The sequence below is a fragment of the Schistosoma haematobium genome, chromosome ZW (genome assembly GCF_000699445.3).
Source record: "Schistosoma haematobium chromosome ZW, whole genome shotgun sequence".
In the NCBI taxonomy this organism is placed as follows: domain Eukaryota; kingdom Metazoa; phylum Platyhelminthes; class Trematoda; order Strigeidida; family Schistosomatidae; genus Schistosoma; species Schistosoma haematobium.
This window is the reverse complement of record NC_067195.1, coordinates 29395590-29408898: the sequence shown is the minus strand read 5'-3', so window position 1 is coordinate 29408898 and position 13309 is coordinate 29395590. Positions and strand designations below refer to the sequence as shown.

The 13309-nt window shown below is 39.5% G+C and overlaps 1 protein-coding gene across 2 annotated transcripts in view; it reads left to right on the top strand.

The window, feature by feature from the left end:
• Positions 1–4207: 4207 nt before the first annotated feature.
• MS3_00003224 (uncharacterized protein) overlaps positions 4208–13309 on the top strand; it is a 43065-nt gene continuing 33963 nt past the window's right edge. Inside the window, exons 1-6 of one of the 2 annotated variants that reach the window (XM_051210962.1) lie at positions 4208–4608; positions 5338–5433; positions 5472–5720; positions 6670–6768; positions 10103–10174; positions 11340–11464. In XM_051210962.1, coding sequence (XP_051070988.1) covers positions 5431–5433; positions 5472–5720; positions 6670–6768; positions 10103–10174; positions 11340–11464 — 548 coding nt within the window. In that variant the 5' untranslated portion in view covers positions 4208–4608; positions 5338–5430. Of the gene's footprint in view, positions 4620–5337; positions 5434–5471; positions 5721–6669; positions 7035–10102; positions 10175–11339; positions 11465–13309 lie in introns of both variants that reach the window. The other variant, XM_051210963.1, reaches the window with a different exon arrangement.

Genomic DNA, 13309 nt, shown 5'->3' with positions numbered 1-13309 from the left:
TCAAGTAGTGCCTTACGTGCAGTAGTCGTTTAAATGTTCTGGAAATCTTACTCTTCTTCCAGAACGCGTCGTTTTAGGTATATTTTCAGATACATTCGAAGTATCATCGCTAGTGTTGGTTGTCGGTTGAGGAATTATGAGTGGAGTCGTATCGTTCGATTGTACCGAAGGAAAATCAACGTGGATAGGATTTCCTTCTAAATACGCTGCTTTTAAGCGATCTATGCTGATGCTATCGTTTGTTCCGTTCTTATCGACTATATAGTACTTAGATTCACGTTGAAGAACTTTGAAGGGTCCTTCGTATGCTGATTCGAATGGTCGTCGATGCGAGTCTCGACGAACGAAAACGTGTGTACTATATCGTAAGTTAGGTTGAACGAAAACATCAGTTGATTGAGGTCGAGTGGAAGCAGGTTTAACTGAACGCATTGCGTTTGTAAGCCCGTTCGTGTAGGAGGTTAGATCCATGTTCATTGAAGAGGATGAAGGACCCACGAATTCTCCTGGAAGTCGAAGTATCGTTCAATAAACGAGTTGAGCCGCAGTGTATCCAATGTCAGCTTTCACTGAATTGCGGATACCTAGTAAGACGAGCGCAAGAGCACCGGTCCACTGTGAAACGTTTGCAGCTGATAGTGAAGCTTTCAGTTGTCGGTGAAAACGTTCTACCAACCCGTTTGCTTGTGGATAGTAGGCGGTCGTTCGGAATCGAGTGATTCCTAAAAGTGTGGTCAGACGACGGAAAAGATCAGATTCAAACTGACGTCCGTGGTCTGTAGTGATGGTTGAAGGGCAGCCGAAGTTTGCTACCCATCGCTCGACGAAGGCGCGGGCCACTGTTTCAGCAGTGATGTCCTTGATAGGTACTGCTTCTGGCCATCGAGTGAAACGGTCTACGCAGGTTAAGAGGTAAGAGTATCCATTTGAATCTGGTAAAGGTCCTACCAAATCCAGATGAACATGGTCGAAACGAGCATCGGGAGTTTTAAACGAGCCTAAGGGACATTTATTGTGTCTGATAACCTTAGATTTTTGGCAGCTTACACAGGAGCGTGCCCACTCCCTCACGTCTTTATTCATGCCAGGCCAGCAAAACCGTTCTGCTATAAGCTTGATGGTTGCACGAACACCTGGATGAGAAAGTTTGTGCAATGTATTGAAGACATTGCGTCGATAATGTTTCGGCACGATTGGGCGATCCCTACCTGTAGATGTTTCACAAAGTAAGGTTTCCCTACCTGTTCCCATCTGTTTGATGCGTAGTTTAAGGGTTGCAGACGATAACTCGTGCTGAAGATCAGTGTCTTCTTTTTGAAGCTCGGCGAGTTTAAGAAGGTCGATTCCTTGGAAACTGTTCGAGGAAGTTATGCGAGATAAGGCGTCTGCAACTACATTGTTTGCTCCAGAGATGTGTTGAATATCTGAAGTAAACTGCGAAATGTAGTCCAGTTGTCGAGACTCACGGGGAGAATACTTGTCTGAAGGAGAGCTTAACGAGAAAGTGAGCGGTTTATGGTCCGTGAAAAGAGTGAATTTACGGCCTTCGATATAGTGTTGGAAATGCCGTACAGCACAATACATAGCTAGGAGTTCCCTACCGAATGTGCTGTACCTCGATTCGGTGTCTAGCAACCTTCTAGAGAAAAATGCCAAGGGTTGCCATGAGTTGTTAATCCATTGTTGTAAAACGCCACCGATTGCCGAGTCCGATGCGTCTATTGCGATACTAATGGGTGCTCGGGTGTCCTGGTGTGCAAGCATTGTTGCTTTAGCGATCAGTTCCTTAACTGTGGAGAATGCTTTTCGTGCGGTGTCGTCCAAATTAATGGATTTCGCATTTCCACGAAGTTGGTCGGTCAGAGGTTTCATAAGTAATGCGCATTTCGGTATGAAACGTCTATAGAAACTTACGAGGCCGTTAAACGTGCGTAATTGCTTGACGGTGGTCGGTTCTGGGTAATCCAGAATGGCCGCCACTTTGGTTCTAAGGGGTCGGATACCTTGAGCATCGATAGTGTGTCCCAGAAAGTCTACTGAGTCGGTTCCAATTTGGCATTTCTGAACGTTTACAGTAATGCCGTGTTTTTGTAATCGTTCGAAAACAAGATCCAGATGCTTGAGATGTGATTCTCTGTCCGGACTTGCGATTAGACAGTCATCAACATACGCATGTACGAAGTTGAGACCTCGAAAACCGTCGTCTATGAATCTTTGGAATGTTTGAGCAGCATTCCTTAGACCGAAAGGCATTCGCGAAAATTCATAGAGTCCGAAGGGAGTAATGATAGCTGTTTTCGGTATGTCGTCAGTAGTCATAGGGATTTGGCTATACGCTTTAACCAAGTCGATTTTCGAAAAGACAGTTGTACCTTTCAAGGTAGCTGTCAAATCGTGAATGTGAGGCAACGGGTAACGATCGGGAATGGTTTTCGCGTTCAATCGCCGATAGTCACCAGTTGGACGCCAATCGTTTCTGTCCTTTTTAGGGACCATGTGCAACGGAGATGCATACGGGCTATTTGACGGTCATATGATTCCTAAGTCTATCATATGGTCGAACTCGTTTTTCGCTAACCTTAGCTTTTCGGGAGCTAGTCGTCGTGCTTTAGAAAATACAGGTGGTCCTGTAGTCGTGATGTGATGTGTAACATTGCTGGTTACACACGGTAGTTTCGGTTGAGTTTGTTGTATCCCAGGGTACTTATCGAGTAGTGGTTGATAGAGTGGGTCTATCATATGTTTAACTGTGACTGGGGATACTCTGCAACCAGTAAAAGAAGTTACGCAAACGGACAAATTAGTGTTTCCGTCTACTAGCCTCCGTTTGCGCGTATCGATGATCAGATTGTGATGTTGTAGAAGGTCCATACCAATGATTGGCATAGAAACATCTGAAACAACGAAAATCCAGTGAATGGGTTTGCGTAAACCCACGTTAAGGTAAACGTACCTTTTGCCATACGTAGCGATCGGTTTTCCGTTTGCCGCCTGTAAGTTTAGGGTCGATTCGTGTAGTCGGTCGTTAGAATTTGCTGGGAGAACGCTAACTTCTGCGCCAGTGTCGACGAGGTAGCGAACTCTCGTTGTCGCATCTGTGACGAATAACAGACGGCTTTGTTCGCCGGCTACGGTTGCCGTTAACACGTGCCGGCTTGGAAGTTTCCCGAATTGCTTTTCGAATCAGTCGGTTTCGTGTTGGGGAAATTGCAGGGTTTTCTGCAATTTCTGGAAAGCTTTCCATACTGGTTATGATACCAACACCAGTCGGGGTTATCTGTCTCTCGTGGTCTAGAGACAGATCGTTTACGTGAAATGCTTCTACGTGCTGTGCGCGATCTCTTACGGTCGGTACGAAGATTGAGATAACGCGTGAGTGTGTGACATAAGTCGGTTATATCATTCTGAGTCGTTTGAGGTTTTTCTTTGACTGAAAATACCTCGGTAGTAGAAGGTTTCGTAATTTCTAAAATGCGGTCGGCAGATGCAGCTAGCTCGTCTAAAGCATTGTTCTGGAACGAGACCAGAACTGCTCGCACCTGTTGGGGAAGTTTTGACAAGAAGAGTTGTTTGAATAGACCTTCGTCGAAAGTTCTTGGGCCTATAACCTCTCTCATCCGTTGCAACATGTCTGTCGCAGAATCGAGTTGCAGGTCGATATTGTTGAAGAGTTGATCTAACCTTTGTCGATCGGTTAGGTCTCCTCGTTTAAGAATCGAGCGTTTTAAGATTTCGTAAGGATCGGAAACATCACTAGTAAACATACTAGGTGTTACGTACCTGTTGAATTCGCGCGGTAGTGCCTTGACTACTGCGAGGAATTGTGCACGTGTGTCGATCACGCCGTGCTCGTGGAAGTCGGCTTCTGCGTAGCAGAACCAGGCTTCGATGTTGTCGGGCCAGAAAGGCATCAGTTGAAACGAAGGCGGGCACAAAGTCTTAAGCTTGAGTACTTTAGGTGTCTGTTCAGTCATGATGAAGTATGATAATGAACGAGGGGAAAATATATATATATCCAAGAAGAAACACGAAAAAAATCACAATGTTTAAAAAAATAAAAAATAAGGCAATGATATATAAAAATCCCAAAAAGGAACAGACTCACAGTTGCAATTAGGTGTACCAGATCACGTCGGTCTCACCAATGATGATGTCACAGGTATTCAGTGTTTGACAACGCTTTTACCAGTAACACCTAATATATTTCGTTCCCACCCAGAGAAATCAAAAGACAGAGTCGAGGAGATCGGAAGAGTATATTTGGCGATAACCAATATATCGGAATTCGCTGATCTAATCTGGCTAGCGATTGCGGTTGATGTTGAGCACGGCGTTACCACACGTGATCTGGTGCGGATGCCTGACCGAGCGCCTTCAGCTAGATGAGTCCACTAAAACATATGGTCAGCATCCAATGTCGAAAACTTACAGAGCTATTTATTTTGGGGATTTATTTTACGCTACAGCACTATCAAATCACATTGGAGCATAGCATAATGGCGGGAAGAGGTAAGGCCGTCCAACCAAATTGTTGGCTCTTTTTCGTACTGACATCGTAAATCTCCTTATGAGGTGGAAGAGACGAGTCGTTCAGTTCTTTCCCTATTAGTAGGCTAAAAGTATAACATACTTCAAATTTTCTTCTTGTTTCCTAGAGTTTCTTATTCATGATAATCGGCAGTTTGCTAAGGGAAAGATGCTTCCGACTCCATCTTATGGTAGTTTTTAACCATAAGAGTGTCATATCTCGTATACTAAGAAATTGATGACACATAACCTTGTCAATGCGTTGCAGAAACAGCGATGTATGATCTAAACGTGACGTCACCAGTGCCCCCACGTTATCTCAGCATAAAATGTTCTAGACTTGAGTACACATATTAGGATTAATTATGCAGTGCTGTTCTGCATGCCACCTTGCAACACAACAATAACAAGACAGTGGTTGTGGTTGGGTTTTTTCACGGGTTGGTCGGCTTGGCCATCGGAAAATCTGAAATAGCTAGTACTAAACATTTTTCCGGCTTAACTTAACAATAATCCGAGCATTAAATGTTTTCCGAATGATATGTATATTGATGACTCAATTGATACCAACCTCTTATCTTGAACATCAAGACGAGTTAATATCATTCATTAATATAGTCTTATCTATCTGCTGTCCTGTGTTCCATAGTACTCACAATTTCTGGACTCAATGTTTACCTATGTTTATTGAATTTATGTTTTTTATAGTGGTGGTTTTCACGTAGTTGAAATTAGCTCTATTACTATTAATCTTGACGGAACTTCCACCTCGATGTTTTAAAAATGAGTACTTTATTTTTGTTGCTTCAGATATACTTCTGAAATTGTAAATATGATCAAGCAGTGGACCTAACTCCCAAACAAAAAACCCACAACTTTTATCGTAATTCAAGTTAATAGATAATGGTTTGTTGCTGGAGTTGTAATTATATAAACCCTCTTAGGATTATCCCTCTTCACCTCCTGTATATCAGTCCCTCTTTCCTGACAAATCTGAAAACAAACTGAATCCAAATGAAATAGTTGGATCTACGCGACTAGATTCAGAAGATCTGAATAAATCTGATTCCAGTGAAAATGGGTTAGATGCAGAAAAGAAACCAAACCCTACATATACAGTTGAAGATGCTGTGGAGGCAGCTGGTTTTGGAAGGTTTCAGTTGAAGCTTTTCATTTTATGTGGAGCCATATCGGTAAGCGTCTTCGTTGTGTCTAGCATTAAAGTTCATTGTATCTACCCCGCATAGTTATTTCGGTGTATAAGAAAATAATTGTGACATAAATCTCTGATATTACCTTTCTAAAGAAAGAAATTTCCAGGAAAATGTATTTTTCGTTTCATTTTGAAATATACTTCCATGCTTATAAATATAGCACTTAAGAAATCAAAATAAGGAATATCGGATTTCAAGTAAAAATGAGCTTATCATTCGTAACGAACCGTTTAACGTGAATTTTTAACCATAGCATACCCTGTTTTTGTATATCGTTGAAGACAGTTTTTGATCTTAATCAGAATAGTTAGTAAGTTGCCAAAGAAACGAAGACAGGTTAAAGTTGTACATGGAAAGCATACCTTTTGTCATCAAACTTGAAGTTTGTCGGTCCAACATCAGTGGGAGTTCCAGAAAAGTTCAAAAATTAGGAAAACGCAAACTCGGTTCTTTGTTTTTCGTGGTCTCAAATGTATGCGCATTCAAACTACGAACGAGTCGAGCCCTTAAGCCACTAAGTTGTATTAACACCTTTTTAGACTCTTTGTGTTTTGGTAACCTGTAGGTCACAATTGTGCAGGATTCTTTTAATTTCTGCTTACCCGTTTTCTGATTAGTTGCATAAACCTTTTCATTTTTGTATTGTATTGAGAAAATCACATTATGTGCCATCGTGGTAGCATTTTGCCATAAGTTCAAAAAAAATTTATCATGGCGCCTCAACATTTCGGACCGATAAAAATATCTGAAATCTCCAGTTACTGTTATCACTTTGCTAGAACAAATTAAGTACAGTGCCCCTTCTCCCTAAATGCTAAATAGCTTGACACCAATGAATAATTAGGGTTTATGGTTTACTTGACTTTATTGTTCATTCTGCTAATTAAGACAACAAACCTTATTAAACGTATCAAACTTCTACCTGTAGGCTGCAGATGCGATGGAAATGCTACTGCTTTCAGTACTTGGTCCAGCATTACGATGTTATTGGCTTCTGTCGTCAGGACAAGTCGCTGCCATAACCACAGTAAGTACGAGTTACCTCTTTAAGAATTTCAGAAAAGTTACAAGCTTATTCGCTTTTTAAAGTCCTCTGTACGTTGGTGGACTTCAAGAGGAAACCAAACCAACTACGGTTTTGTCTTATGATCGCTTCTTCAGTATTGCTGAACATCTGTTTTTTAGCTAAGAACTAATATTTACTGATTCTGAATCAATGGGATAGAAAATAAAAATACCGGGATGTCTTATTCCTACTGACGGAAGCGAGTGTTTTCAAATTGTAAGATTCGTGTAAGTTCTTGCTCGTAGCAACTTCCTTCCAAGAATACAGTTTGCCTAACAGCGAATTCCTCAACAGTCGTACCATTAAGTGATAAGATAGCTAATAGGAAAACAATGGTTAAACAGCCTTTTTTTACTGCACATTCCATTTACTTATTACTAGAAAATAGACTTTAGCAATGATGGATGTGTGAGTCAAAAGCAGTATCTTACGTCAGGTCAATAAGCGGCCTCAGTTCTTTTGATTAAAAACTTCTGGTGATCCTTCTTATAATCAAAGTGAGTATGCAAAACTTGTTATTTACAACCAGCGAGAGAGTAAGGAATTTTTTATGTGTTAAAATGGAAATCGTTCTGACAGTTGATATATCAAGAGTCTGGATATTTTTGCGATTATTTTTCAGATAACTTCAGCTTAATAATAATGAACAGATGAATCGTACTTAAATTGGTGTCGATCATTAAGTTTATATATATTTATGCAGTTTATTTATGAGTTATACACATCCGCACATATCAGTATTCACTTCTCTAGTGCTGTTTGCTAGAGATTTATTTACCGAGATTAAAACAGTGAATGACATCTGATTGCTAACCTATTCAAGTAGAAACTGAATTCGTAGTTTTAAGACGCCTAAAATCAATTTAAGATGTATTTACAACAGATAAGAAGAATTTTGATGCAAACAAAGTGCACTTGACTAAGTGTGAATTCAAAATTTTCCCACGAGTAATCCATTCAAACACCCAAGAAAAATAATCAGTAGCGGATTTTGTTTCCTTCCCTTACGTGGAGAAATTAAAAAAACAGCTATGCACAGTCAATCATATTGAAATAACAGTGAATTTACATATTAGAGGCAGATTGGCTTCAACCTCTGGATTTTATGTGACCACAGGATAGCGTATTCACCGTTCAGTCTGTGAACATTATCAACTAGAATGTTTCTCTAGTTCTTGAGCTTCGACAGTACAATTATAAATGGAGTTCAAATAAATTCACTATTCAGACACGAGATGAGAAATTTGACTTGATCTTCAATCTGCAAGTTGTTGAGTTGATCCCCGATCGTAGCTGCTACCTTGACGTGGTGGTCGGGCTGGCCTATCGTGTTGACCCAACCGAGCTATATTGGCTGAAACATGTTCCTGTAGGTTCTACCACACCAGGCAGGTCGATTGGAGAACGGTAAGACTAAAAGCAGCAACTCAATATCTGAAGACGAATTCGCACTGCTGACTGTAGAAGGGTGTGACAGCAGTAAGGTGTTTCCCTCTGACAACCAGCATCTGCAGCGATGCCGCCTTCTCACAAGGAAGGAAGGGGCTAGAAAAGGTCAACCCTAAAAATGTCACACCCCACCTTACCTCACGGATTCCCGTCTTCGGTGGTAAGGCCCTTTGAAGAACGGAGCTAACACGTCAAAAACCTCCCACAAAAGGCCGTGTGCTGTAGCTTGCTTTATAATTGTTTATCCTAATCCTTTTAAAGTGGTTCAGAGTCCACTTATCGACTTAGAATACGCAGATGACATAGTCCTGTTTGGTGAAGACGCTGACAAAATGCAGAGTCTTCTGGTAGCACTGAGCAACAATGCCAGGATGTTTGGAATGCGCTTCTCTCCCTCTAAATGCAAGTTGTTGCTTCAGGACTGGTCTGCGTTAACACCTGAACTAAGGATAGGGAGTGAAGTAGTCGAACGCGTTGACAACTTCACTTATCTTGGAAGTCTGATCAGCCCTAATGGGTTGGTATCGGACGAAATCTCAGCACGGATTCGAAAAGCTCGATTGGCTTTTGCCAACTTGCGCCACCTATGGCGAAGGCGAGATATCCGTCTATCAATAAAAGGACGAGTATACTGCGCGGCAGTCCGTTCTGTTTTAATTTACGGCTGCGAAACATGGCCATTAAGAGTAGAAGACACTCGTAAGCTATTAGTATTTGACCACAGATGCCTTAGAAATATTGCTGGCGTCTGCTGGGAACACCGGGTAAGTAATAGTGAGGTTAGACGCAGGGTATTAGGGAATGATGGTAAATCTGTTGATGAGGTTATGAATCTTCATCGACTGAGATGGTTGGGCCACGTGTTACGTATGCCTGAATACCGATTACCACGACGTGCAATGCTATCCGGTATTGGAGATGGTTGGAAGAAAGTTAGGGGCGGCCAAACCAAAACGTGGCATCAGTGCCTGAAGTCACTAACTTCTAGTCTGAGCCATGTTGGTAGATGCAGACTACTTGGTTGGGGTCCGTGTGACTTTCGTAACCAATGGTTGGAGACTCTTGGTGACATGGCTCAGAATCGATCACAATGGCGTCGGTGTATACACTCCCTGTCTTCCCTTAAACTAAGAGATTAAAGTCACTTCATATCTTTCTTTCTACGAACCAATTCTTTCTTCTTGTACTATATCTCTATATGCAAACTTTCTCTTATATATTACTACCTTTGACCTAACCACTTCTATGAATCCAGTGTGCATCTTGTTGTGCTGATGCGGTATGGCAACTTGGACCGATGCACATATGTGCCTGGTCCTACGTTGTAGCTGACTGACTGACTGACAAAGTGGTTCAGACAGTTATACCATTTATTAACTGGATCCGTTGTGAGGTTACGAGCCAGTTGTCGTTTTTTATTATTTGGTACAATTTAATTCGGATATCCAGTGTTACTCTTTAGGTGGTCTTATTTTTCTATAACTAATCTCTTTTTCGGTTAAATTTGTCTCAGCTGGTCCCACTTATCTCTCATCAAATTACTGTAACAACATTATATCTACAATTAGCCTGGCGAACCTTTATGTTGATTTCTAGTTGCCCATGTATGTCATATTCGTACGGTTAGAATCACAGCCCGTAAATGTTAACCAAAATTACGGATTTTCAATGTGCTAAGTTTCGGAAGAATGCCAGGTACTTTTTTGGATCTAAGTTTTGTATATTTTTGTGTTCAATGATTAGACTACCTTCCATATAATAAAAGGAACTGGGACAGTTGGGTGTAATAAACCATTGACCGTGATTTCGTTGAAGTTTAATTGCTTTGGTCTTTGATATGTTGTAGGTTGTTTTTGCCGGGTTTTTATTTGGAGCTCCTTTATGGGGTTTTATCGCAGATAGATTTGGTCGTTGGCCGGTAAGCTTTCAGGATATAGAAATTATTTAAATTCGCAACTTAATATTCAGATAGTTGAATCTGTTATCAAATTTTTCATAAATCCATTATTATTATTATTGTTTATTATTATTATTATTATTGCGATTATTATTTTGACGGAAACTCAGTATATTAGTTGTGGGAATCTTCACGCTTAGGATTTGTTTCCATCCTCTTATTGAAGTTTTGTGATTTTTATCAGTACATATTTAGAAAAGCAACCTATCAATCGAATATTATAAGTATTAATTGTGTTTATGTATCGACACTCAGTGTGTATCAATTTAAAGATTCAGTGTACCTGTCTTATTTCAGACATAAAAATAATATTTAATTATGTGAATGACTGACATTAGTCTTAGTATTATATGAACCTGTTGTTTTCATTCGTTATTAGTATTCTCCATTCGTACGCTTTAATGCTTGATATTATACTTTTATTAAGAAAGTATCCTAAAGTCGGTAGTTTTTGAGAAGTTATTTGTTCAAGAATTGGGTTTGTTGTTTAAATTAATGCTAAAACCACGGGAAACTAGTCGCTGGTAGTCAAATTTTCCAGTTTTGTATTCAAGGGCACATAGTTGTAGCAAAATAGCAGCACTACTATGTAGTACTATGGAACTTCCTAACTCTGAACTGTTGTTCGATATATCTCGTCTTATATTTAAAAAGAGCTAGCTTAAGGGCCATCGTCCCCTATTCAAAATCGTTCTCCTTCATGTAAATTTTAGAGCATCACCGTTCATCTGTTGATTCTACTTATGTTGAATAATGCATTATTCTCTAGAAATTTGACATAAATCAGTCAAAACATTATTTTTTTATAAATCACACCCGTACCGTTGATTCATGGTCCACGAAACTTCCATTCTTAACGGCTGAACACCAAGTATATCAAAGAATCCTGTGAATACCCACGCATTTTTCCGTGCAGCTGGAACGTAGAATAATCATTTTACTTTCTATTGTATTCTCACTAATTGAGTGCTAGTCGAAAAGTCTATGGGGGCTTAGTAAGAGTTTGGTTGGTGTTTCTTTGCATCGCTTCCACTCTTGTGTTCAATGTTACTCTACTACTTCGATTTGCATAACTAGTATCGGTCATAATAATTTATATAACTAAGAATTTTATTTTCTTTAACAGACTTTATTGATTGTTTTATCAATGATAACTTACTTCGGCATCATCACAAGTTGTGCCCCCACTTATATTTGGGTCATAATATTACGACTTCTGGTCGGATTCGCTATTGGTGGTGGAAATAGCAGGTTAGTTTTCTTAAATGAATTTCGTAAATTTCCAATTACCGATGGTTACACGATCATTTTCTTGTGTTTAACGAATGTTCAATTTTACTTAACGTGTATACTCTCTACACTCTAATAGTTAAAAAATACATGAATTAACACAAAACACTAAAGTGATTTGAATTACAAATGTTTAAACTGCCTTTCGAATTCGTAGAAAATTCAGAAGCTTTTTGACCTACACTTGATAATGTATCAACGTGGTTTTTAACTGATACTAGAGTAGGAGATTATTATTCAGTAATAACTTTATTATACAGGTCATATTTACCAGATGAATATCAGTACTTTGCAAAATATAAAATGACTTAATGTTTTTGAAAAATATTTGATTTAGGGAAATGAAATTTTAACCGATCGAATACCCGGATGAAGTTCAACTTAAATGAATTCAGCATGTACATGATTTACTTATTCTTATATTAATCCTAATTGTAGTGGGAATAGCTTAACAGTAAGGTTATTAACTGTGATACTTTGCTAAAGCAACCAAAAATATCTTGTAAGTTGATGTATTTCGCATATGGGATATTAATTAGGCTTACTAATTCCTGTTCACTAACTTGAAGTAAAATGTTAGTCAAAATGACATTAATTTACTCAACGTATGTTTTGGATTAATTTAGTTAAATTAGACTTAGTTCTTACTGGTATATATGTCACTTATCTATGAAGAACTTTTTTTGTGATAAGTCATTCTTTGTTCTTAATACCAATTATCTTATCCACCAAATGGAAAATTTTCTTTCCACACTATTTCAGTTTACCTGTTTTGTGTTAAACATATCAATTTTCTAGAGTTATAACATTTTTATCACTACTCTTATTGATAATGTCAACGTTATGATAATCTTATCAGGGTTTCTAGACACGTTTTATCGACCACTCTACTGAAATAAAATAAGTATCCCATGACACTTGTAACTGCTACCCGCATTCAAGATAGTCTGTATAAGTATTATGATTATTTGTTATTAATAACTACCAATGAAGTTTATTGTGATCAATGGTATGCCAACGCTTTAGACCGATTGTGGTTGTGTACAATAGGCGTGGTGATTAGAGTCGAATGAACACATCTATTATTATTATTATTATTATTTATTTGAACACATAAATATCGGTACAAGGGGGCACCAAATATAAATGCGCCACACAAAACAATGAGAATTCGAAGAGAAAAAAAGGACAATAACTAACAGATTAGTGTAAGGTAGTGTAATAATGGGGGAAACGGGAAGGTACAATCAGAAGAAATCTTTCAGTTAAGGAAGAAACAACCAATTTTTAAATGAAGAAAGTAAAAGAAGGTTACAGCAGAATCGCCACTGGCTTCTATTCTGAGCCATGCCTGATAACGTATCTAGCCACTGTGTTGCACCGTCTCTAGGACCCCAACCAGAGAGTCGCGAAGGACCAGCAGAAGCCAGCCCTTTGCAGCTTTCTTTCATACCTCGACACCATGTCATATATTGACCACCTCCGCTTTTTCCAACCAGTCCAAGCGTCGTCAAATAGTGCACGACGTGGAACTCTCTGAGACGACATTCGTAAGATATGTTCAAGCTACCGAAGTCAATGTTTCAAGATAGTGTCACCAATTGAACTATCGTCGCTGTGCCAGAACAGACGATGCCGGACCCCTGCATTACTAAGATGGTGTTGCCACTGGATGTCAGCAATCCTTCGGAGACAACGATGATCGAACACGGAGAGTCGTCTAACATCCTCAACTTGGAGAGGCCAGGCTTCACAAGCATAGAGCAGAACTGCTCTCACCGACGCGTTGTAGATCCGACCTTTTAC